The 27,071-nt window shown below is 43.8% G+C and overlaps 2 protein-coding genes across 3 annotated transcripts; one reads left to right on the top strand and one right to left on the bottom strand.

Moving 5' to 3' along the window:
- The first annotated feature begins 569 nt into the window (after positions 1-569).
- LOC108678285 (protein lava lamp) lies at positions 570-16,583 on the top strand. 2 transcript variants are annotated; one of them, XM_018166658.1, is made up of 12 exons: positions 570-695; positions 2,993-3,061; positions 3,186-8,816; positions 9,108-9,200; positions 9,439-11,066; positions 11,533-11,701; positions 12,153-12,266; positions 12,601-12,714; positions 13,404-13,490; positions 14,609-14,752; positions 15,104-15,261; positions 15,729-16,583. In XM_018166658.1, exons 1-12 carry the CDS (start codon positions 576-578, stop codon positions 15,904-15,906), a joined length of 8,505 nt encoding a protein of 2,834 aa, XP_018022147.1. In that variant the 5' UTR covers positions 570-575; the 3' UTR covers positions 15,907-16,583. The 2 variants fall into 2 exon arrangements, with proteins under 2 accessions (XP_018022147.1, XP_018022149.1); XM_018166660.1 differs by lacking the exon at positions 12,153-12,266.
- Positions 16,584-16,639: 56 nt separating this feature from the next.
- Positions 16,640-24,563, bottom strand: LOC108678286 (leucine-rich repeat-containing protein 40; the record flags this gene model as incomplete). Its single annotated transcript, XM_018166661.1, is given in 9 exon segments — positions 16,640-18,482; positions 19,440-19,546; positions 20,075-20,153; positions 20,391-20,576; positions 21,039-21,154; positions 22,015-22,121; positions 22,675-22,832; positions 23,337-23,479; positions 24,394-24,563. Coding segments are annotated over 9 exon segments (1,170 nt in total). The 3' UTR covers positions 16,640-18,367.
- Positions 24,564-27,071: the final 2,508 nt, after the last annotated feature.

Here is a 27,071-nt window from a genome sequence, read left to right as displayed (position 1 = left end):
GCTCTACATGCTTCAAATGTTTTAAAATGAAGTTTTATTCCAAGTGTCCCGAGTAGCCCCGTTTGACGGGGCTACTCGGGACACTTTTTTTTTGCTTCTGGCACCTTACGAATAGCATATGGAATTTTTTGGAGAAGCCATGTGATAGCCCTTGCAAAGAGCTTTGAAATGAGCCTAAACTTGCTTATGAAATGTTTCATGGTAATAAGTTATGAATGAAAAATGTTCAAAATCGTCCTGAGTAGCCCCGGTTGACGGTACTACACTGCTGGTAGCCTCTAAACTCAAAGCACAGGATGTGATTAGCCACTTTGAGCTGAGATTTCTACATATATTAGATATATTGTTTCTACATATAAAAAATTTCTGGCTAAAAGACGATAAGGTCAAAGTTAATTGTTATAATGTACAAAAATGTTGCTTATGGTTAAAACATCAAGAATTTTCACAATTTGTTCAGAAATTAGAATAATTTATTCTGAAATTTATTTTGCCCATTAGCTCTTCCTTCTTCATACCTATGATGTTCGCTGTAATGTCTTTGATGTTTTCTGAATGTGTGCAGCTCAGGCAAAATGTACTGGTCTGGTGGAGATTCAGAGCCTCCTGACACATGTCAGCTGCCAGCAATGGCTGGGTCTTCATCAGCTGCAGGAACCACTCCACAAGTGCAACAAGAACTGCATCAGCTACAGGTTGTCTTCTCTTTTGGAAAATGTATTAATGTAATTTATGTTGAGTGTCTTAAATTTGTTGCATAGGGCACTAAATTTGTTGCATAGGGCACTAAACTGAATGTTTTCTGTCCAACTGGTGCCTTTAGAAGTCTTGTGAAGGATGATTGCCACAGTGGGGCTTGGTGATATGGATCATGTTTATTGTGGCTTTTCTGTGCTTATGATGTTTGATGATGTGTCATTCAGTCATTGTTCTACAGGTTAATCAATGAGTATCTTGTAAGATCTGTATAGGTTTGGTGGGTGGTGGACTGGGGGTGTTTGAAGCATGGTCCTCAGGTTGATTGTTACCTATATTGTATTTTACTTTGTATATGTAATTCTTCTGCACTTACACTGCATTAAATCGTCATTCATTTCTGTAGCTGACTTGCCTCAAGACAGTCATTGAGGTGCATTTTGACAAATGCTAGGCAGGAGCTGATTGCAGCAACCAAAATATATATCAAAGTTAAAATGAAATGCTTTTTCACTTGAAAATGAACTGGAAAAATCAAATCCAGATCCTAAGGTGTGAATAAAGTGTAGGGAATTCAGAGTTTATTTTTTATTATAATGTTCAGCATAGCTTGTGTGCAGGTGTTGAAAAGAACAGGAATGTGTGTTGAAGCGTTGTAGTATGACGCGGTTGTTTCCATGGCCATGAGAGGTGGTGCTGTTTACATTGAACGTTAGCGAGCCTATCGCGAATAAAATTCCTTCAGTTGAGGAATTAATTGTCACTTTGAGGGTAGGCATAACTGTGCGCGACGCTGGCCTATATAAGGACCCTGAAATTCGCGATTCGCGCCAAAGGTTGTTCTTCTGAAGTTACAGTCACCAGCTCGTTCTGCAGTTTGCGAACGTTGTGACAGCCGCGGCCTTGATGCCAGCGGTTTTGCCGTTTTCGATCATTGGCGGGCGCGAAAAACCTGGACTCATCGAGGCAACTACAATTCCTGTAAGCGCTCTAAAATTTACAAAAACGGCCACGACTTCGACATATTTATGTACGGTCAACATCAACACTCCGGCTGCGATTCAGCCATGAGACTACGCTAGAGGCGGCGTGACGTTCAATAATTAAAACGCCGGTAATCAGAAGTTTCAAGTTTCGAACACTGAGCAACAAGTAACATCGGTACGGTCATCAACACGATACTGTCACCGTTATCATCAGTACCTATCGGTTCGGTCATGATCGCGGGCAGCAGATGTTCGGCAATGAACTTTGAGTAACACAATCGACGATGAAGACAAAGCTGCTTTTCAGAAGCACGGTCGCTGTATAAATTCTACGGTTAGACCGGCTGTGATACATCAATTAAAGTGCGAAGAATACGGCTATGAAGACAGCGCGACTGTGAAATAGGACGCGTGTCTATGGCTGCGGTACGGCCTCTGGAAATACGGCCCCTAAACATGTGCGTGAAGTGCGGTCGTTTACGATAGTCGTACTACTCAACGGAACTGCAACGGATCAACGTTTCTGGTAAACGTAGGAGATTTTAGTGATGTAAACTGATAGATTCTTAACTTTGATTGAGTTGGGATTACCCTTGCCATTTACTGAAGATTTTTGTTAATGTAGGATGGGAACTTGAATTGCCCAATTTAATATTAAATCTACCAGTGTTGCATTGCAAGCCTCTATCTGTAAGATTTTTGCCATAACCGATTTCATACAAGAACTTATTACACCAATACACCGTGGAAAGCCTTAGACGCTACAGACGCAACCTGACTAAATGAGAGCCGATCAATAATAAAATCATGATCCAAAGTCACGATCAATAATAAAATTATAACAATGAAACCAATCTTCTATCTTTAAATTTTTATGAACTAATCATGGTGTCCGGTGTAGGGTTTGAAAGGTTTATGTCTGTGTAATACCTGCTGCGATTTTTAGAGCTATGCTTTCAAATGATTGATGGTAGTTTTAGAGTGTGGATGAAGTTATGAGTCTGTCTGTTTGCTTGGCATTGAAGCTGTGCAATGATCATGTTACAGAAAAATGTTTGAACTGATGCTAGTGATATCTTTGTTATTCTTGCTAATGATCTTCATTACAGGGAGCAAGTTGAGAACTCGATTCAGTGAAGGCAATTTCTTTGTACTCTTTGTGAACAAAACAATTTTAGTTGTTTTCTCTATGTTGTCAGCAACATCACCCGTTATGAATATTAATGAGTGATTCTCTGCTGAAAGTAAAGATAGAATTGTAGGCAATGAACTTAGTGTGACTTGTGTTGACCAAATTTCTCCATGTGCAGGAACAGTTGGCTGCTCAACAGCAACTATTGGGAAATTTGAAGAACAAGATGCCTCAAGCTTCCTCCCAGGTACTGAGATCTTCGTTTCGGAAAACTTCATTGTGACTATATATCTAATCACATTTGTAACTGATAATACTATAAAATGTGTGCAAATATGAGATGAAAGTCTATCTACTTGGTAACTTTTCAGGATATCACAACTCGCCTGGCTGCCATGCGGAGTCGTTTGAACCGACCGCCACCCAAGCATAACAAGAAAACTGACGCCAAACTTCCCTCTGACATTGTTGACTGTCAGATGTTACACACCGAATCTATGAGCGTTGACTCTTCTACTCAGCCTTTTGAAGTGGTCCTCAAGGAGAGTGAGCGAGGAATGCTGTCAGAGAGCAGCAAGATGGGAGGGAGTTTGGCTGACGTGAGTGTCATGTCAGGTCATGTCAGGGCTCTAGACGCGAGCTCTCAGAATGCTGCATGCGACCCTTCCATTGAAGGCATTCCGAAAAAAGCCAGAACCTCGTCGTTCTCTGAAGGATCATCTCAATCGAAAATTCAGCTCCTAAGAAAACAGTTGGATGAAAAAAGAACTAAGTACGAACGACAACAACGTGATAACAAAGAAAAGAAAGCAAGTATGGACGAAATGAAGAAGAAAATGGAGAAACTTAGATGTGAATTGGAACAGAGAAACGATTTCATTCAAAATTTGGAGAAAGGTATCATTCCCCTGCACTCTCAGCCCACCACCCAACAGCTCTGTCAGCAGCTGCTACAGAAAGACGCCATAGTTTTAGGGCTGACAGCGCGTGTTGCAGAGCTAGAGAGTCAGTGTCAGGATCAGGCTGACCAGCTTGGTGAACGAGACAGCTTAATTGAAGCACGCACTGAAGCAGTAACTCTCATCACCAAGGACCGTGACGAGAAGATTATGAAGATGATGGAGGATCTGGAGGAGCGAGAGAACTGCATGCGTGACTTGCAACACCGCCTCACTGCGCAAGAGGAGAAGTGGAAATCTGAGCGAGATAACCTGACCAGAACATTGGCTGAGAGAAGCAGTCGACTGGCGCAAGTTGAGGAGACCCAAAGGAGAACAGAAAGCATCAGGTTCGAATTGGCTGCACGGAATGCAGAGTTACAGGAGAAGATAGTGAGCTTGCAAAGCAACCTAACCGAGGTGACAGCCAGTATGGAGGAGGAAAAAACGAAAAATCAGCTGAGCCAGAATTCTATTCAGGACCTCAAACAAAAGTTGTGCAAGGCTGAAGCCCACGGCAAAAGTAAACTAAAGAGCTTAGAAAAGCAAGTTAAGGCCATTAAAACTGGTGAAGGACAACCATCCGGGCAAAACATACTAGATCTCCATAACCAGATTGCTGAGCTGGAAGAGGAGAAAGGTAATCTTCAGCTCCGTCTTGTCGACTTCGATGATTTAAAGAGTGCCAACAGTACCCTTGAAGAAAGCGCAACTGCTTTAAGAAAGAAATTGGACGAATTAACCAAAGAATTAGATGATAAATCTGTATTCATTTCCACGTTGGAGAATGAAAAAATTAAGCTTGTAGAACTATTGAACGACCGAGAAAAGAAAATGGTTGATCTGGAAATAAATTCATCTCATCTACAAGTAGAAGTTCATGAGATCTCAAAAATCAAGTTGGAATTGGAAGGTAAAGTGAAAGAGTTGAACGATAAGAATGAATTGATCAGTGGTGAGCTCGCTGAATTGCAAAACGAATTTAAACTACAGATTGAAGCTAAAGAAAATACTTCAAGTGACAACGATAAAGAAGAACTTGAAAAAAATCTTCGTGAATTGACCAAAGAACTTGAGTCTGCAAGAAAACTCTACGAAATTCGTGAGAAGGAAGTTGAAACTCTCAAGGAGAAGGCCAAGTCATGTGAACTTTCGGAACAAGAAACACTGGAGGCGAATCAGAGGCTGCTTGGTATCTTAACAGACAAAGAGAATAGTCTTGCTAGTTACGCCATTGAGATGGACTCGTGGAGCGATACTAAAGCGCAGCTAGAGAACGAGATACGGGAACTGCACGAGCGATGCCAACGAATGGAGCTGGAGGCCGAGAGTGAAAAAGCCACTCAAGTGGACGAAATGAGGAGGCTGCATAAACTTCTTGCTGACAAGGATTCAGAGCTCGAGAGTCTCTTGGATGAGCACAAGATAGAGATTCAGAAACTGCTTGATAGCGTAAGGCAGACAGAAAGTCTACAGGACAAGCTCTCTGAAATGGAGGAGCTATTTGACCGTACAGGGGATGAACTAGCCAGCTTCAAGAAACGGAACTCAAGACTCGAAAAAGCTATTGCTGATAATGAAAAGGTTATTTCAAGCTTAAAAACAGAGTTGAAAAACTTGCAGGAAGCTCTTGATGATAACAAGGAAAGGATATGGAATTATGAACAGTTAGTCAAGGAATTGAAATCCGATGCTCGGAAGACGGAGCAAAATGCTGCGAAGTTAGCTGAGCTTAAGAAAGAAACTGAAAAATGTCTCGAGAACAAGAGCAGAGAACTGGAAAAGTTGCAAAAGGATCTAAATAATTCCCAGAAGATGCTTGAAGATGCTCAGGCAAACTTGATTGACAGAACTGAAGAAGTGACTTCTTTGTCTTTGGAGCGGGAATCTCTTCTTGAGCAGGTGCGGGAACAGCAGAGTCTTGCTGACAACAAGCAGCAGCAAATAGCTTCTCTGGCTGCTGAAATTGCATCCAGAAGCAGCGGTGTTTTGGAGCAAGATTCTGTAGTGCAAATGTCCACAGCCGATGCTGACTTTATCAAAAAGTGTTATGAGGAAATGGAAGCCAAGCTAACCTTGAAAAATAAGCTCCTTACAGACGTCCAAAATCAGCTGGACGCCTGTATTTTTGATGTTAAGCAGTGCCAAGCAGAGCTGCTGGAGCGTGAAGTCACTATCCAAGACCTGACCACAAGACTTGCTCAGAATGAAGATCGTGAAAATCAACAACGCGTTGGTATTCAAGATTTGCAATCCAACTTTGTTACAGAGCAGAAGGCAAACGAAGAACTTCAGAGTAATCTCCTACAGGAGCTAAAACTTCGAGAAGAATTACAAAGGTCACTAACTATTGAACAGACGACTCGAAGTGAGTTGTACGATACTCTTGAGCAGGAAAAGGAATTACGTGCTGAATTGCAGAATAGTTTAGAGTCTTATCAGCTGGCGCAAGAGAGTGTCCAGCGCCAGTGTGACTTCATGAACAGCGAACTAGCCCGCAGCTCAGAACTAACTAGCTCACTATCAGCGCAAGTTACTGAGCGGGATCAGCAGCTGACTGAGTTACAACAAGAATTGAATTCCATACAACAGGTGTTAAATGAACGCGAGCAACAGCTGGCTGAGGTGCAACGTAACTTGACTGATAGCAACTCGCAGCTTGCTGAGCTGCAGCTAAAGCTTGCGGCACGCGAGAAGCAGGCAGAAGAGATGCAGCAGAAGCTAGACGCAGCGACGTCTCAACTGGAAAAGTCTACGATGCAGTGCGCTGAGGTGAGTGCATATCAAGAGCAAGCGGCTGCCAACGCCACGGCTAACGAACAACAGCTCCAGTGGAACCAGGATCAGGTCATGCAAATGCAGCTCGACCATGAAAGCAAACAAAAGCTAATTGAGGAGATGCAGTCCCGCATTGAAGAGCTCGTAGCTCAGGCAGAGCACAAAGATGCACAGACCAAAGAATTTCTGAGTGAGTTGAATGAGCGCCAGCAGAGAATAAGCTGCCTTGAAAGCGAGTTAATGGCGATTAAAAGTGAGTACGATGTTCTGATGGAACAATACCAGTCGGCCAGTTCCTATTATTCTTCACTGCAAGCAGAATACGAAAACTTGAATCAGAGTTCGTTGAGCGTTTCATCTGAACTTCAACTGAAAACTACAGCACTGCAAGAGGTTTCCGATAAAAATGTTTATCTGGAAGCAAATTTAGACGAATTGCGAAGATCAACGGCTGAACGCGAGTCTTCTCTTCAGAATTATATTGAAGAATTGAAGGATAAAAATTCTTGTCTTGAATCGCAGCTTGCAACTGTGACCGACTCGAATGTTGTTAACTTTGGAGTAAATGAAAATCGGACTGAGATCGAAGCTAGTCAGCGAAGAATTAGAGAATTGGAAGAGCAGCTAAATGAAGCAGTCGTTGCGAGAGATTCGGCGCGCAGTGAACTTGCAACAAGAACTAATGCCGTTTCAGTTGGAGGGGAGCGACATCTGGAAGAACGATGCCGGATGCTAGAAGCTCAACTGGAAGACGCTGCCCTCAAAATCGCACAGCTGGAGACGAGTTTGGGCACAGCGAGCGGCGGCGCGGTGGAGCGACAAAACAGCCTCGCCTCTGAGGAACTCGGCGAAGTGGATCTCGGCGGCGACGGTGGCCGCGCCTCGCCCGAGCTGCGAGGTCTGCAGCAAGCCTTGCTGGAGAAGACGGCTCTGGTGGAGCAGATGCAGGAGCAACTCACTTCCCTCAAACATTCAGCGCACTCACAGCAAGAGGAAATGGCGTGGCTCAATCAAAAGATACAAGGCTTACAGGAGACCAACAAGAAACTTGAGGACCGCAGACAAGAGTTACAGCAACAGCTGCTACAGGAAGCCGAGCAGAACTCCACGCTTTGCGAGAAAATCACATCGCTCGAGCAAACGTTAGTAGATGTTAGAGAAGAGTTAAGTGCTTCCCAGAGCTCGAGTTCTGATCTCATAGCTACTCTCAATCAACAACTAGAAGAACGCAATGCGCTAGCTTCAAGCCTCACGTCCGAGCTAGAGGCGGAGAGAGCGCAACGCCTGCACCTTGAGAATATTTCTATTGATAAAAAGCCTTCCAGTGACAAGCAAGTAGATGAAGTCATCGCGAGCTCTGAGGCAGTACAGACCTATGGTACTGCCAGTATGTTGTTCTCTGTAGCCACTACTGCTGAAGCTTCCGCCGCTTCTTGGTTCTCTGATCACTCAGCCGAGCAGAGAAGCGCCGTCGATCTCATGCCAGCGCCCTTGCTGGAAGAGCAAACACTACAACCACCAGCCACCACCGCAACTCTTGTGGCTGACGATGCCGTTGGCGCGGCACAAGAAGCCGACGTTAACATCGCCGAGATGCAGTACAAGCTTGCCTGGTACGAGGAGCAGTGGGGTCCTTTCACCACTCTGTATAACGAGTTACTTCAGCAACACGAAGAGGCCAAAACCAAGATATCCCAACTCACTGCTCTCATCGATGCTACGTCTGAAACTGGAGTAATTCACTGTGAGTCATCGGTGGAAGGTGAAGCACATGCAAGAACCGACGTCCCATTAGGCGCTTCTGTGGCCGGTGGATCGAGTGATGAGCAGATGAGTTTATCAAGCGAGCCATACGCGGCTCTCTTAGCTCAATATCAAGAGTCTTGTCGACGTGTAGAATTGCTAGAGCAACAACTGCATGAACAAAAACAACAACTGCAGCAGACTCTTCCTGTCGGGAATGCCGTTGTCGCGGCTGATGTTGCGGCTGCGACACAATCAATACACGCTACAAGTACACAATCTGCTGCCTCATTCTTCACCAAGTCAGGCCAGGTATCGTCATCAGGAGGTGCAAATTTCTTCGATGCTGCCCCTGCTAAGTTAGATCTGCAAGCAACGTCCCCGAGCCTCGAGGAACGTTTTCTTGCAGCGACACGTGACAATGAACGCCTGCTGGGGGAGGTGACTGAGGCCAAGAAAATATTACTGGAGACGACGGAGCAGCTCCATGCGGAGCAGATCAGCTTGCAGCGAGTGCAGGCTGAGCTGCAGCTCATTCAGCAGGTCAGTTCCTGGTCATATAAAGAAATGCTTTCTTTTTGCTCCGTAACTAAGCTGATATATTCATTATTCTTATTTTAGTTAAGGGTAAAATCATTCGGTGCTTGAGCATTTGACAAGGCTTAATAATTACAACTTAGTGTTATTAATTCGTGCTGGAGAATAGGTGTAATTTTTTTGCACACAACTGAATTAAACATTTACAATTTCATTTAACTTGTATGATCATGAACGAGTTGAGCGAAAATCGACCAGATTTTGAGCTAAAAAGTAAGAAACTTTATTGCACTGCAGGGCGGCAGCGGGAGGATGACGGAGTTGGAGCAGATGGTGGGCAGCGCTGAGGCAGAGATCGCCAAGCTGCGGGGGCAGCTCAATACTTCACAAGTCAGTGTTTTGATAACCAACTGCTACCTATATCAACCGTTGTGACTTCACAGTACACCGTCATAAGTCTGTAGCATGATAACCAACTGCTGTAGCTACCGTTGTGCCTTCACAGTACAGTCGATTCCTTGATTTTACTTGCTGATCAAAATGTTTCAGATCAATATTACCTCTATTAAACGTGTTTCTTCATGCTTACAATTTGCTCTTCTGTGAATAGGAGTTTTTCTGTGAACAGGAAGAGCTCAACAGGCTGCAGTCACTCGTGCTGGAGCTGGAGGAGTCCCAGGAGGCCAGAGACAGCAAAGCTGCGGGCCAGCTTGGCAGCCTCGAGGAGTCGCTTGGGCTGCTGCGTCGCGAGAACAGCACCCTCAGGAGTGAGCTCGAGGTGATGGAGGGTGAGAACTCGCGTCGCTCCACCGACATAGAAATTCTCGAGTCCGAAAACACGAGGCTCAGGACAGATCTCGAGACCTCGAGCCAGGCAGCTCAGATGCTCGAAGCCGAGAAGGAAAGTCTTGTAGTGGAGATCCAACGGCTTGAAACTGGGATGAAGAGATTGAGAGAACAGGTGGCGCAGGGTGATGAAGCTCTCACGCAGTCGTCGGACCAAATTCGAGCCTTGCATGAACAGCTCTTGGCTACACAAGAACAACTGATGCATCAGCAACAACTCTCGGCACAACAACATGAGCAGCTTACGGCTGCAGAACTGAAGCTTCAAGAACAATTGGTAGAGCTGCAACAGCAGCAACTGTCTACTCAGTTGGCAGAAGCAGCTGCTCAACAATGTCTGCAGGCACAGGAGGCAAAATCAACTGCAGGCCCCGCAATCGAGGCTCACGAGCTTCATGAAGAAGAGTTAGACTGGGGATCAGAAGGCTGCAAAGACGTCGAGCATCTGCAGCGATCGTCTTCGCAAGATGCTTCCCTCAGGGAGGAAGTGCGCACTCTTAAAGAACAGCTCATTGCTGCTGAGAAGGAAAGGAATGGTCTATCAGACGACTTACAAGCCGCGAAAATTAAATCGGGCAAGCTTCTTCAGAAAGTCAAAGGGCTTCAGAGCGCTAACGAAGCGCTGCAAAAGGATGTCAGCAAGTTGAAGTCGAAGGGCGGCTTGTCTGATTTAGACCAGGCTCTGGAAGAAGAGTTCAAGCATCAAGTAGCACAGGCTCAAGCCGAGCGAGACGAGTTAAAGCAAAAGTTGGAAGAATTCGTCAAAGAAAAAGATCAGCTCACGAGACAAAACGAGGTTCTGAAAGACGCGCACGACCGACTAATAGAGATCAAAGAAGATCAAGAAGCTCAAATAAGAGTATTTAGCATTCGTAATCAAGACCTGGAGGCCAATGTGGGCTCCTTGGAGTGGAGAATCAGCGAGTTGGAGGAAACCGTGGAAGAGGAGCGGAGACGACCTCGCGCGACCAGTGAAGCAACAATGAAGGAAGGAGACGAGCAACCCTCCTCAGAAGACACGAAGCATCTCAAGGACCGAATCATTGCCCTCGAGTCTCAACTGGATGAACTTAGTTCAAACTACATGAAAATAGAGTCCCTTAATAAAGACCTCAATGGAAGGCTCGGTGAACTCGAAGCTGAGAACGCACGTTTGTTGAGCATAAAAGAGAGTTTGGATGCTGAGCTCAAACTCTCCCAGCAAACTAATATCAAAGCTAATGAAGATGTTGGCGTCTACAAGGAAGCTTTCATCGAACAACAAGGACAGTTTGAGAAACTCACTGAGGAAAAGAACTCATTGAGCAATGACCTGGGTGCAACTGATTACCAGTTGCGGACTATGAAGAGCGCCTACAATGCGCTCTTTGAGGAGCATGAAGAGATGAAAGCTGACAACGCAGCCATGAAGTGAGTTGACCTGGCTCAGTCTTGTTGTTTTGCTTTAATTGTGCAGACTCCGGGCGTGAAGTGCTGGCTCTTTATATAGTGAAAAATTTCCTGCGCATCGTTCGACCTCAAGTTTACTGAAGTGGCTGCTGCCAGTGACTCATTGATGACTTTCTCTGAACATATATGTAATTTGTTAGCCGTTATAGTAACATTTACCAGGCCTTGTTACTAGGTCTTGATCAGAAACAAAACTGTTTATTATTGAGATCGAGGATCCCAAATTGATTTTCTAAAACACTATGTAATTTCAGTAATTCTGTCGATCTGACGGAGGTTTTTGGTATGGTATTCTCATATTTCATGGTAGCATGAAATATGATCCATCTCAACAAGAGATGATGGTATTTAAATAAGATTCCATCTCAAAGATTCGATATGTTAATAAAAACATACACGTTTGTAATTTTTTCCACTGTGATTGCAGACACGACTTCCTGACGCTGGAAGGTGAGCGCGACCGCTTGCTTGAGGACGTGGCGGGCCTCACCGCTGAGCTGGAGGCGTACAGGCAGGAGACCATCGAGGGCACCGTCAGGGGGCTCGAGGACGAGCTCGCCGCCCTCAGGGAGACCTGCAACGCCCTTAAGGAGGAGGTCAGTTCCGCTGCATGCGGTGTGTTCTCATGTCTGAATCCCGTCCTTCTTGCTGTGTTGACAAGTTTTGTGTCCATTTTTGGAGATTGTCTGTTTCCACTCCTGATTTTCTAATACAATGTCTTAATTTTTCTTCATGATAATTCTTTCTAAATTCTTCTTCATACGATTTTTGGGCTTGCAAGTGTATTGTCTCTAAAATCCAAGTTCTGAAACTCAATCCAAGTTTCGACTACGATTGATGTTTTTCAGATCGGATTCATTCATTAACATAACTTTATATGTACTTATGGCCTTGTATTCCGTTGATAATTTGTTTCCATTTTACTAACTCAACTTGGAATTTGGCTTGCCTTAAGCACAAGTATTTGGCGTCACTAAGACCTCATGTTAACCCGTCATCTAAAGGGACTAACTGAAACTGCGTGCATTTCCTAACACGCAACTGCAGGCCACTGAGCACGGCGCTCAGCAGGCCGCAATGCAGGACGAGGTCTTGAGACTCACTCGTGACCTACGCTTCAGCCACAGCCTGCTGGATGACCTGCAGACTCGCCTGCAGCAGGTCAGCCTTTCACTAGAATGACTCCTGAGAACAAACTTTGCTCTCTTCCTTTAGAATAAGGAAATGTTGAAAATTATTAAAGTACGAACAAATTACGAGGGAATACGACGGATCAACTATATTTCTCAAGGATTTACCCTTATTGGGCACTTGCCTATGTTATGCTAAATTGTGTGTTGGGCAGCAAGGATTTGAAATATTTTACCACGATTCCATGTCTATTTTTCATCACCTTAGTTTTATGAGTTACGAAAGTTGACCGTTATTCACTGCCGTGTTATGATTAGGTAAAGGTTGTTGTGAACTGTCACCTGATGTTCGCTTGCACGTGCAGAAGGAGCAGAACGAACGAATAAGCAACTCTGCTGTGGAGATGCTGGCGAGAAGAGAGCGCTACACCGAGGCCGAGTCTGCCGCCTTAGCTAAGCAAAATGAAACGCTTACTGAGGTGCGCTAATTATATCATTTTGATCAACGTTTCATACACCTGGTAAAAGCCCTCTGTCAGTCTCATAGTTTGGTGACTTATTTAACCTAAAAAACACTCATTTTGAGTAAATTCCTCATTAATGCTTTTATTTTCTCTGATTTCATGATACGCTTCTATAATGTAAGCATTGCAAGGAAAAATTCAGTTTTGCCTTCAAATGAAATCTTGCATATAATTGTCAAATATATAAAGGCACTACGCGTATTCACGATATATATTGCGCCAGGACCTGAAATTTTATTTGATTGAAGGGAGAATTGGATTGAAGTAAAGGGACCTAAGAATTAGATCAAAAATTGAAATTTGATTTCGTAATTAGAATCAATAAATATGATTAAGAAAATTAAGAAAAAAAATAAATCGTTTAGAAGCGAGAGTAAAATGAAATCGTATATTCTGTTTAAAATGTGGTTTTGAAGTTGTTTTATTGGTATTAGAATAGATAAGCTTATTGTTGTGTATGGGATTCAGAATCTCGGAATGACGGGATTGGGATTCCAACATTGCATGAATTATTAAGCTCGGACAGCTCCACTTTAACTTGCAAGCACATTTATATTTGATACCTGAAGATGCAAGCAAATGTGCGTGTAGCGCTGCAGTAATGGCCTGCTGGAGTAGCCCTAACTAGTGATGTGGCTGAGCAGGAACTGGCGCGACGCAGGCGCGAGATGGACAACCTGGAGGAGCAAGTGCGTCACTGGCAGCAGCAGACGCAACACCTCAGCAGACAGGTGCGTCACTGGCGGCAGCAGCAGACGCAGCACCTCAGCAGACAGGTGCGTCACTGGCAGCAGCAGACGCAGCACCTCAGCAGACAGGTGCGTCACTGGCAGCAGCATACGCAGCTCCTCAGCAGACAGGTGTTGGCAGCAGCATACGCAGCTCCTCCGCAGACAGGTGCGTCACTGGCAGCAGCAGACGCAGCACCTCAGCAGACAGGTGCGTCACTGGCAGCAGCAGGCGCAGCACCTCAGCAGACAGGTGCTCTCGCCGATCCTCGTTTCTGTTTCAGAATTAGTGTATACGAGTTCTTGTGCTAGTAAACTCCTCAAATTATTTCAATTTTATAGAGATGATTTACAAGTTAAGATGCATAATTACCATCAAGGTTGTGAGTATTAATTAGACTACAGTCTTGCAAAAAAGCCGATTTTCCTCCTCTCATTAAGACCTTTCATGAACTTAACTCATTACCAACTTACTACCTCTTTTTCCCCTCATAGGCTATATGTAGGGAATTGAGTAAAGCAGTTTAGGTCTGTATTTCATGTTAGTTAACATCCTCACCTACTACTACGTTGAGGCAGTTGAGGCTCGCTCCCTGCTCTGAAAAAAAAAACTTTCATCATCGCTCTGATGATAGCGAACATTGTTCGCCCAAAAAGTATTCGTATGATGACATGCATGCTGTGAATCTATGGTTCCCAAACTGTTGTTGACCAACACTTTTGCGGCTCATGCACGATTTGCCAAGTCAGTTATATTTCATTACGAAGATATTTTCGCTTTCTTTATACAAGATAATTTACCACGATTTGCGACTGTCGTCACACGCCTTCCACCTGTTCCAAGCGGCCCAAATGACAGCCATTGTTAAATTCACTAAGCATACCTAATTTACTCGCTCATTATCAGTTAGTCAACTGATGCCCCAGTTGTTGCTGGTGCAGTCAACTGAATCCCTAGGTGTGCAGGTAGTGGCAGCTGCCGCCCCAGGCGTTGTAGGTGTAGTCAGCTGATGCCCTAGGCATGTCAGGTGCAGTTAGCTGATGCCCTAGGCATGTCAGGTGCAGTTAGCTGATGCCTTAAATATTGCAGGTGCAGTCAGCTGATGCCTTAAATGTTGCAGGTGGAGTCAGCTGACGCTTCGTTGTCCCGCCTGAGCGAGGCAGCAGTGTCGCCTGCGGAGAGCAGCGCTGAGCTGGAGGCGGCGCTCGCCTCGCTGCACCTCAGGGACCTGCGCTGCCATCAGCTCATCATTGAGATCAATAAAGTGAGGCGCCACGTAACAACGCAAGACATTCAATTACATCGCCGCGCTACCATGTCCAGTGACCGTGTGTGCCCTGCAGTGTGCCGTGACAGTATGTGCAGTGTGCTGTGACAGTATGTACAGTGTGCTGTGACCGTATGTACAGTGTGCCGTGACAGTATGTGCAGTGTGCTGTGACAGTATGTGCAGTGTGCCGTGATAGTACCGTATGTGCTGCCGTGACGTGTGGCGCTGAACATTATGTGCAGTGTCACATGACAGTGTTCGCAGTGTCACATGACAGTGTTTGCAGTGTCACATAACAGTGTTTGCAGTGTCACATGACAGCCTGCATGTCTCGCTCCTCTACAGTTGGTGGAGGAGCGCGACTCGCTGCAGCTCCGTCTGAGCGCCGCCCTTCGTAGCAACCAGGACTTGGTGAGGCGCTGCCAGGGCGCCGCTGCCGACGCTGGCGAGGCGCCACTCGCGTCCCCTGCTGGCGACGACATCTCGCCGCCCCTCAAGACAAAGTCAGTGGGGACGCTTCTGCTCTAAGGCCGTACTATCAAAACTTGTTTAAGTGTATGTAGGGCTAAGTACACAAACTGCGGGCTAAGTAAAGAAACTGGCCTAGGTGCACGTAACAGCCTAGGTGCACGTAGCGGCATAGGTACACGTTACGGCTTAAGTACACGTAGCGGCTTGGGTGCATGTAGCAACCGATTTCTTGTCTGTGTGTCGTGCATTAAAATCCGTTAGTGTTTGGTTGACGGAGTTACAAACTCGTACCTATTCTTTCTTCGTACGGCCCCTGATACCAAACGCATGAGAAGACAACTAATATCCTGAGACTCAAGTGTCTTAGTAGAACTTTTGATTGACCTGTTGAACCAACGAAACGGCTGAGCAATTATTTACACGACTGTTTGTCTTAAACATCAAGGCGAGGTCGTTGCATTGTTTGGTTTGCATCTATCTAAATATTTTTTTCTTCCAGGTTGGACGAGCTTCGCGAGCTGAACGACGTGGTGGAACAGAAGACGATGGCGAGTGTGCCGCCTCACCCCACCATCGTCACCCCCGAGTACACCCTGACGAGGGAGACGCAAGCCACGTCCTCCACCCTCATAAACTGGATCATGGGGCGCACTACGCCCAGGGTGATGCACGTCTGACGTGGCGCTCTGCCTAGTGATGCATGTCTGACGCGGTGCTGACAACTCGTGCGATGGTTTATAGTTCAGCAGTTGCTGAAACTATCTAGTTGCATAGAATTTCTGGATGCATTCGTCGTATCGCCATTTTTTTGTTCTATTTGTGTAATAATATCGATAACCATCAGTTGTTGACCCAATATATGAGAATCTATTTATTATTTTATATACTTTTAGCTTGTACAAACACGGCTGTTGACATTGCTTGGGTAAAATAAGGATTGCGCATCAACTTGTGCGGGAGCTTCTGTTTTGGGTCGCGACGAGCTTGTGCCTTCGGCTTCTGTTTTGTGTCCCGACGAGCAATCCTGACGCCATAATCACGTCGGCTTACTCGCTAGCACTGGCTTTCGGCACGGAACATACGTGTTAGGCATTTAAAAACGGAGGAAAATTTGTTGACAGAAAACTTTGCCTTCCTATGCGCAAGGTCACGACATCTGATACGTCTAGACTCTAGAGAGCTATGCACCAGTTTCCAACATATACTTGTATTTACTTAAAGAGCATCGCTTGATGATTAGCCCAAGTAATGATGACTAATAAGGCTGTAGTTCAATTTTATAAGGGGCGTTGTTGGTAAAAGTGAGTTCAGGTAGTAATTTGATTGATGTAAATAAAATAAACTTTATATCGTTCATGAGTGTTTCGATCGTTCAGTATTCTAGCTATCGTAGGTGATATAAACACAAGCCTCAGTTAGTAATTTTTTTACTTTTGCAATTTTTTTTGTTAATGTTAGAAGACAGAATAGAGCGATGTGTACACTCCTGTGAGAGGATGACTGTGAAATTTCACGATGAAACAGAAAATATACAATTTCCACTGAATTGGTTCAATCTAACAAAATGGAATGGTTGTTATATCTTAACAGATGATGAAGTAAGGCATGCAAGATTTTAACTATTATGAGATCACTAGCTACTAATTACGAATTTATCACAGACAACGCTAGCTTTTCGCCGCCTCAACTATAGCGCCTCTACTGCAACACAAGCCTTATTGGCAACACAGAACTTCCGATCACAGCTTTCATGCCGCCTGGTTACTGGTACGTTTATGTTGCTACAAGAACGAACCATCGCGATGACACTTTCTCACAGAACGTGCCACAAGGTGGAGATAATGTGTTCACAAAGGCGTTTGATCGCTCTCGCGTTCGCACGTTTGTATCGAGACAGCGCAGTGCTAGTAAGGCGGATCATGTAAAATACACTGTAAATGCAGCAAAGGAAAACAAAAAAAAAAAAAAAAAAAAACACGCAGGTGATTATCTGCTACCATTGAGTCACACACACTTAAGGTACACCTCATATCTTCGGATTGCTTTTTTTTTCTCGTTACCGCTATTTTCTGGAAACATAACTGAATTCCAATGTAGGGAATTTCCAAGCCTTGAGATTAATAATGTACATAAGAAATGTTTCGATCAATAATAAGTTCAACTGAACCAAAAAAAAAACACAAGAAGTTCATGACTCGTTCACATAGTGGACGAGTTCCTAGAGTTGAATTTTACGAACGAAACATTATTAGAGGAGATGAGGTCGGGAGCTCGCCGAAGCGTTTTTGCTCTACCACCAACGGCAAGAATAGAATTAATAGAGCGAGTGTAAAAAAGGAACCGAAACACATTATGTAATAAACGTGTAGGATCTTTACAGACAATCATCTGACTCATTGAGCAAAACGTTAGTTAGTGATGAGAAAGCTAGATGATATAAAATGCACGTACGTAACACTCGTGTTGTGTACAGGAATTAGTGGGTAAACAACTGCAAACATACTAACTAAAATTAACTGCACTGAAATGCAGCAGCGGCGCCGACTTTAGATGCGAAAGCGGCGCTTTTGTTAGTTGCTACGTGAGTCTAGGAAATAAGTTAATAAACGGCAGGGAAGAATGACGCAATTACTATAACAGAATGTTACTAATTAAAATCGATACGTCGACAACTGGAGTAACAACTGCAGGTATTCATATTATCACTTATTAAAGAAGTCTATGGACTCGCTGCTGTGTTGATGAGCTCGTGGCCTTTCAAACAAAACAAATTCAATTTCATGTCTTCTGAAGCTATCCGAGGATGCTAAGAAATGAGCAACGTGGAAGGAGTGAGGGCTATATTCAGTACAATTTTCTGAACATAGCCATACTTTGGGCATACTCAATTTAATTTATTGCTATTAAATGCAATCAACTTTGGCAATGTTCCCGAAAATTGTCTATAATACAAGAGATGTCACGCATTGCGATCTTCGACTTCAGAAAGTAAGAATCAACGCTGCGTCAGAAGAGAAAAATGCGAGGCTTCGCTGGCGCTTGAACAGCAAGCACGAGGATGGCACAGCTGGCGACACGTCAATCAGTGGCACGTCAATCAGTGCCACGTCACTCAGTGGCCCGTTAATCAGTGCCACGTCACTCAGCGCCAGGCACGACCCTGGAGCGCAGGTAGCTCATTATTTCGTTGGTGCCCTTAGCGATGATAGCGGCGCGCGGCACGCGGAAGGGGTTACCCTCCACCAGCAGACTCCTGCGCACATTGACCAATATTAAACTTACAATTCAGTTATTCATGGAGAAAATTAGTTCAGTCGCTACATAGAGGAGACTGAAAAAATGTAATGCAAGTAATCCATGCAAGTCGTTTTAGCGCTCCAGAAAAAAAATTTAAGAATTGTAAGTTCATCATGCGCACTTCTGAGAACGATTTTCGAGATAACTTAAGTATGATCAAATCAGGAGTAATATTAGCAAAATTAAAAATTACATCAATAAAAATCTAAGAAATGCATTGTTGAAAATTTTCTGAGAGTCGGTGTAGAAAAATAAATCTCAAGATTCAGAGAATAAGTAGTATAATGGTTTGCTAGCCCTTCAGCTATCAAGCTATTTCGCACCGGAGCTCAACATTTAACATCGCCTGCAGGCGGGACAAGGTGACATCCAGGGACAGGTGACAAGGAGGGACAGGTGAAAAGCAACAGAAACGAAGACACTCGAACAAGAGGTCGCTTACACGGGACGTCGGCCGCCCGCACGAGAGAGACGGAGAAGGGAAATGTAAGGAATCCTACCTACATAATAACTTAACCCCACAAATGAGACCTGCAGTCAGACACCGCGAGCTCAGCGGTGGGGCGCTCAGGAACAATCCTCCTAGGAGCGCGAAATCCCATAGGACTTCTGACGAGCACAGACACGCGTCATAAGTCCCCCTGAGGAGTTCCGAGACAAATCATCTCTCTAGTAGATAAAAGTTATAGCAATAACGAGCAGACTTCGGACCAGAAGCATTCACACCGTCGTGTGCCACACAAACAAGAATGGTCGAGTCTTCTTTGCCAATGAACGAACGAGGACTTAAAAACAGTTTCTCAAAAGATCAAAATTTTTCACAAGAAGCAGTTGCTACGACCCGAGCAGTCGTGGACGGATGTCAGGGCTGGTTTTAACAACTTCAAAGCGCTCACAAAATTGAGACACTAGCCTGATCTGAGTGACGTTGCCGAGGGTTGGTGGGAGGTAGCCGATGTTGTTGTTGTTGATGTGGAATGTGGCGATGCGCGGCCAACTTGCGACCAGACTCACGTCAACCTGATACATGAGATCAAGTTGGGGTGTGCCACATACAACTCAAGTTTCGGCATTCGACATACAACTCAAGTTGTGGTGTTCGACATGCAACTGGGATTGAAATATTCAATTCACCTTCAAAGATTATAAGGATCAACCAATATATCAATAGAAAGAGACAACACGTGCCTTAAAAGTTTTGAAATTCCAACGCATCAGACAGTGATGGTATTAATGAACAAAGAAAATAGTTACATAAAGTTTTGAAGTATTAAAAATGGTCATACATATTGGCCCTCTCTCAAACAGATAGATTCTAAACAATTTTATCATAAATGCGATGACGTGAACATGATGATATACAGTAATCCTCTTACTTCGCAGAGAAAAACCTTCATAATTTATCAGAGTAAAACCAAACTCGAGCGAGCCAACAAATAAGCGAGCCAACAGTAGCGGTGGATTAAATACTTTGTGCTCATTCATCAGAGAAGAATTAAAGAAGATGAACCGTGTACACTAAATGTGGGTGGTTACATCCACACCCACCTCAGTGATGCGGTTGTCCCCTGCAAAGAGAATTTCAAGGCTTTGGGACCCACGCAGGCACTCGGGCAGCGACGTAAACCTGCGGAAATAAATGTTAATGAGACTGGTCAGCAAGTTGGCTGAACGTGTGGCTCTGCTCTGTGCGTTTGCAGAATAACGAACAGGTTTAGGGTGCGGTGTAGTTTCAGAGCAATTTTAAAGCAATTTTTAAACAGAACAGGAAAAAATAATAATAATAATAACAGAAAATAAGCAATTTTTAAACAGGAATTAAGGAATCACAATGAGTTTGTCCTGGTCTGTATGAGCGCCCGACCTGTTGTGCGTCATGTTGAGCTCCCTGAGGAACTTGAGGGCGCTGAGGTCAGGCAGCGCATCCAGTCTGTTGGCGTGCACGTCGAGGAACACGAGATGCGTGAAGGTGGCCAGGTAGGAGGGTAGGCACGTGAGGTGGTTACACGACACTACCAGCTCTTTCACGTGCCCTGACAGCTCTGCCAGCCTGGGGGCAGGTAAGGGAGGCAGTTACACGACACTACCAGCTCCTTCACGTGCCCTGACAGCTCTACCAGCATGGCATACAAGGTAGCCACCCAGGCGAGTGGAATTAATAATGCAATGTCGTTAAGCGGCAATCTGAAGAAATAGGACGGTTCAAATTCGTGAATTACGACCTATTCTGACGTCGAAACTTGAACAGTATCGCAATTAACAACTTGAAAGTGAAAATAATAGATTGTCGAAAACAAAACATTAATATGTTGTAGACTTAACAATTATCAGCTTTTTGACTAAATTTTTATCAATAAGCAAATGAAATAGTTCAGGTTTAGGCAAGAGCGAAACCTATGAGGCAGCTGCGTCAAAGAAGTTCCCAACAAGTTTCAAGTTACCAGTTTCACTGATGTTCCTGCCTGACCTGACATTAACTAGCACGTGCAGGTAAGTTAGACACAAGACGCACTTATCTGGCAGCGCAGCGAGCGTGTTCCCCGACAGGTCTACGGCGGGCACCTCGGCCTCCACGGCGCTCTGCAGCAGCTCCTCGGGCACGCTGGCGGCCTTCTCGCTGTACACGAGCTGTGTACATACATGCACTTAATCTTACGTGAATGTTGTGCTAATAAACTCATCTTCAAACATGAATACTCAAGTGAAAAATCAAGTGAATCATGAATACTCAAGTGAAAAATCAAGTGAATCATGAATACTCAAGTGAAAAATCAAGTGAATCATGAATACTCAAGTGAAACTCATCTTCAAGTGAGCATGCATTTTAGCACGTGGAAAATCTTACGCGAAAATGAACATAATGGTGACGGAAAAGAACGAATAAAAATCATGACGAACGAATGCTCCTTTCTTGCGTCCTGTAAGAAAAATTTCTCATAGTTACAATTATTTAGCGCAGTAACTATAATCCACAGTAGTCGCCAGCATCTATAGTAGTCGCCAGTATCCATAGTAGTTTTTAGTTATTCTCGACAATTTGCACCAGAGTAATCTCGCGTCGGCAGTTTGCAAGTTTCAAATTTCTCACATACCGATACTTTTTTAATGGAAGGCCTCACGAGCGCAAGAATTGTGGACAAATCATACATGCCACCAGGTACCATTCGTTAATGAAAGATTCGTGTAGTGTTCCTTGATATTTACTCAAAAGTAATTTTGAAACCAAACCAAGGACTTCGTATAACAGACAGCGATCAGATTAACTAGATAACATTTTAGTGCAGTTAACTCATACCTGCCTGGTGTTACGCAGCACTAGCGTCATACCTGGCTGGTGTTACGCAGCACTGGCGTCATACCTGCCTGGTGTTACGCAGCACTAGCGTCATACCTGCCTGGTGATACGCAGCACTAGCGTCATACCTGCCTGGTGTTACGCAGCACCTAGCGTCATACCTGCCTGGTGTTACGCAGCACTGGCGTCATACCTGCCTGGTGTTACGCAGTTGCCACTTGTCAGGCAGTTTGGGCAGACGCTCCTCGGCCGCCTCCTTGAAGGTGCCGCCGTCAGGGTGGCAGCTGTCCTCGCCGAAACCTGCAAGCAACGAATGTCATGCACGCTGTTTGTCATCGGCCGGAGCTGCTACAATCTAACTCGATATTTAGAAACTGTCATTCTATATTGTCAGGGGCAAACGCTCACAGATTAATGGCGAGACAAGATATAAATTAATGCCAGACCACTGGGCTCACTTAATTTCAACAACAATATGTTCTCATTTAATTCAAATCCTAAAACTCGGTCATTTATTTATCTAACTCCAGTCAAGTACTGGTTCTATGGCAATTGGTTAAATCATAATGGGGTTCACAGAGAGAAATTCATTGTTTCACTGCAGTCAAAATCGCATTTGAACCCATAAAATTTAAAAAGTTTTTTAAGCTTCTTTAATAGAATTCATTCACAAGTTTGAAGACTACAGCTCCAGTCTCACGAGACTCACCAGGGTAGGAGGAGGGAGGCCACAGCTGCAGGGTCTCACGAGACTCACCAGGGTAGGAGGAGGGAGGCCACAGCTGCAGGGTCTCGCGAGACTCACCAGGGTAGGAGGAGGGAGGCCACAGCTGCAGGGTCTCGCGAGACTCACCAGGGTAGGAGGAGGCAGGATTGGGCAGCTTGTCCCTGAGGTGCTGCAGGAGCTGTCGTGTGCCGCGCTGCACGATGTCACGGCGCAGCAGACGCAGCGGGTTGCCCTCCAGCGGCATGGAGCGCAGGTGCGGCAGCAGTCCGAGGTGACAGGGAACGCTGTACGCAAACTCATTACTTACTACGAGACGTGGTTTGAAGTAAGTACAGTTTGACTTGAAAAAATTACATTTTTTTACGAAAAAAAGAGTATTTTTTTTCACTTGAAAGGTCATACTTTACTTTACTTTACTTTCTCCGTAATTTCCATTAATATTGAGGCATTTATTGGGTCTTGGGACCAGGTTTTGTAAGCCATCGTCAAAGAAACTTGCAGGCTGCAGCCAGATTATACAACCAATGCTTTACAGTCGTTTTCACTTAGTCATCTAAGAATGGCGCTGCTCCGCCAGATGCTTCGTCAAGTGCATAAACAAATATTGATGAATCGCCATAATAACCAAAAATGTCATACCTAATACCTACTACATTTGCTTCTAACAACGAAATCTCTTAAATTGACGGTTCGGGTTTAGTTATTGATTAAAAAGTATCTTTCACACTAGGAACACAAAACTAGTTTGCAATCGCAGTCCCCGCGTGTGAAGGAAGTATAAGCAGTACCTGGAAAGTGTGTTGTTGGCGAGGTCGAGACGCTCGAGCATCTGCAGGAGGGTGATGTCGTCAGGCAGCTCGTCCAGCTTGTTTTCCCGCAGGTCCAGCACCCGCAGCCCCCGCAGGCCCCCCAGCACTTCGCTGCTCAGCTCCTGCACAGCGACTGTACTATCAAAACTCGCTTAAGACCTTATGATCTTATGATGAGTTCGGGACTTCCAAGTCCCCGGTCATGCAGATGCGTCGCCTTCGTCGTCCTCCGTCTCCAAGTCGTCGCTAGGCAGGTCACCCAGCCCTCGGGTCTAGGCGCTACGAGTCTTAAGGACGCGTAGCGCCCAAAGCATACGTAGCAGTAGATTTCTCGTCTGTGATTGCTGGGTCTAGCTTGTTAAGTCGTCACGGATTGCATGACGGAGTTATGAACTCTTAATTACTGTTGATATTATGACTGCTAGTGATAAACACAAATCAAGCTATAACAAAATAGCGGGAACAAACATAAACTTATGACTATGGGATGACGTCGGACAAGGAGCAGGAGCATAGTATCCTCATGACAGTCATTCAAATTTCGTTAGTTGAATATCAGCCTCCTTCTTTACAGTCCATGCATGAACAGTAATAACGTCATCAAAAACATGGGATGATTGAACATATAATCTTCAATAGAAATATTCCTAAATCAAGCCTTGCATGGACAGCGGTTGGAAATAATAGACGAGGCTAAAAAAACTCTACCCGACAAGAAACATATATAAGCGATGAAATGGCTATGGCTTATGGCTATATCTTGCCTGATCTTTCGATTATGATGATCATTATCTTTGACATATTTGTACCAAAACAACATTCTTAATTAAAATTATTTTAGAGATCATTCGAGCAGCGATTAAGGCTCAATAAGCCTCGGGCGTAACTATGAAGGCAACTCCAACGAGCATAACTGCATGGAGATCTGACACGAGAGGTAAGGTACGATTTAAATTTATGCTGTTTAATAGCTCATTATGGCTGTGGCGTGCTGTATGCTGGTACCTTAAGGCTGTGGCGTGCTGTATGCTGGTACCTTAAGGCAGTTGTTGGCGAGGTGTAGCTCCCTAAGGCTGGGAAGGTTGAGTTCAGGCAGTTCGGCGAGGCGGTTGTGGCAGAGGTACAGGCTCGTTAGCTTGCACAAGTTGCTCAGCGAACTCGGCAGTTTACTCACGTCGTTGTAGTTCAGGTTCATTTCCTGTAAAGCTGTAATGTAGGAAAATGGGCATCGAAGTTCAACATGCAAAAATGCTATGTTGCAGTTTCTTTTCAATGATTGTGATTTTAAACTAGTTGCGGACCAAATTAATCGAATTTAAATCTTACTTAAATATCACAACGGTGTTCCTTTTGTGATATTTAACAATGGCACTAGCAGATCGAAAAGACTGTTAAATGAGTATCTACAGTAGGATTTAATAAACAAATTGATTTTCAGTCTCCCATGCAGGGTTGGCGATTTTTTTTAAATCAAAAAAATAAAAAATCAATGATTTATTTGATTTTTTCATGAATTTTTTTATTTATTTGATTTTTTCAGCCTTTTTGTATTTGTGATGTGTTATTTTTTATGTTGTAATTAGCCTACTAACAATAACAGTACATGGATCATAATGGATGGCTAAAAAGGGCACTTATTACCTTCAATAATGGCCAACAGGCCAAGGTGGTATTCACCACTTAGGGGTTTTTGGGTAAACAATTATTGGTAAGTCTATTCATTAGCTTTGTAAAGTTTGTATGGAGCAAGGTAATGAGCTAAATATTGACCATTTAACTGGCTTCAATATACAAAAACACTTCAGGAATGCGGATCTTCTAAACATTGAAAGTCACATAACAGATAGGTAGCTGATAGCACAGTGCACAGCACTATCAATAGATCTACTAGTTTTATGTCCTATAAATCTACCAGACTCTACCTTCTATACACACTGACTAGTAGTGACTGAGTGACTGACTGCACTATATAAGCAGTTAAGCTCTTAAGGTGATGCATATCCAGGGCCAAAAGTTATAGTTCTCTGTACAAATATTACAGTAAATTGCCCAAACTTTGCCAGTTGGAGGCAATTGGGGGCATTTGGAAAATTAGCGACCCGACGTTGCGAACATCACGCGAGGTCAGGCGCTATGCATTCTGGACACACTGATTGATTCTGGACACATTGGTTTATTCCGGACACAATTCTGGATCCACTATTTTATTCTGGACGAAATTTCCAATTTTGGATACTTTGAATGATTCTTGATACTCAATATGATTCCAGATATCTTAATCTCTTCTGAACACTATAATAAATTCATGACATACAAATCAACTTTGGACACATGAATTGATTCTGAACCCATTAATCGATTGTACACTTATTGATTATTTAAGAACACATAATTTATTCTGGTATTTCATAATAGAAGAATCGTCGTTTCCCTAACAAAATTTTCATGCCGCTCTGACCCTCCATCAGGTGCCGCCATGGACTCCGGGAGCGCGTAAATCAGCCGCTAATGTCCGCCTCGGCCGGGCTTGAAGTGCGGTCTCTGGGCAGCTTGTCATACTCTCAGGACACACTTATCATACTCTCAGGACACACTGGTCATACTCTCAGGCAGGGTTGGTGATTCTTTTGATTTTTTTTTAAATCAAAAAATAAAAAATCAATGATTTTTTTTATTTTTTCATGATTTTTTTTATTTTTTTCAGCCTTCTTGTCTTTTAGAAGTGTTATTTTTTATGTTGCAATTAGCCTACTAGCAATAACAGTATATGGATCATAATGGATGGCTAAAAAGGGCACATATTGCTTTCAATAATGGCCAACAGGCCAAGGTAATGTTTACCACTTAGGGATTTTTGGGTAAACAATTATTGATAAGTCTATTCATTAGCTTTGTAAAGTTTGTATGGAGCAAAGTAATGAGCTAAATATTGACCATTTAACTGGCTTCAATATACAAAAACACTTCGAGAATGCAGATCTTCTAAACATTGAAGAGCCACATAACAGATAGGTAGCTGATAGCACAATGCACAGCACTATCAATAGATCTACTAGTTTTATGTCCTATAAATCTACCAGGCTCTACCCTCTAAACACACTGACTAGTAGCTGTCTCTTATACACATCTAGATGTGTATAAGAGACAGGAGCGCGCCTCATTATAGCTTGTAAGATGAGCTGACGCCTTGAATTTCCTTCATTTAAATAGCAGAAGGCTGACGTAATCTTCTGATGCACGATACATTGGACGTCTCGATAGACGTCACTACAAGGAAGAATGTGGTCTCGGAACTCGGAGAATTTCTCTATAGACGCCTGGCAAAGATTAAATACTGAATTAAGAGGAACAAATACCTGAATTTTCCGTTTCGAAGCTTAAAACACTTGTTACAGTAATAGACGTAGTGAAGAATTCTTCATAAAAACATGCTGTCTATAATGTGTTCTATCGAATTAGAATTGATAATTTACTATGGAACGAATTTCCGAGCTTCATCATTCATGATCTATCGTGTAAGTAATGATATATTCATGGTAATTCATGCGATACGTAAAGTGGTTATGAAAATACGCTCATATGTTGTATTGTTGAAATATATCATGAGTTCTCTTGGAGCTTTACAATCAATATACCCTTTGAATAAAATTTCAGAAGTAGTTACTGGACCACAAAGTTGAAAAAATCTGCAGCAAATTTTATATAGTATACAAT

The sequence above is a fragment of the Hyalella azteca genome, unplaced genomic scaffold (genome assembly GCF_000764305.2).
Source record: "Hyalella azteca isolate HAZT.00-mixed unplaced genomic scaffold, Hazt_2.0.2 contig14766, whole genome shotgun sequence".
In the NCBI taxonomy this organism is placed as follows: Eukaryota; Metazoa; Arthropoda; class Malacostraca; order Amphipoda; family Hyalellidae; genus Hyalella; species Hyalella azteca.
This window is presented reverse-complemented; position numbering and strand designations above follow the sequence as displayed.

Bases quoted from the DNA above. Each gene is read 5' to 3' on its own strand.
- LOC108678285 (XM_018166658.1), top strand. From the start codon at position 576: ATGTACTGGTCTGGTGGAGATTCAGAGCCTCCTGACACATGTCAGCTG. The intron at 11,067-11,532 runs GTGAGTTGACCT...CTGTGATTGCAG, and splicing joins GCTGACAACGCAGCCATGAA to ACACGACTTCCTGACGCTGG. The intron at 15,262-15,728 runs GTCAGTGGGGAC...TTTTTCTTCCAG, and splicing joins TCGCCGCCCCTCAAGACAAA to GTTGGACGAGCTTCGCGAGC.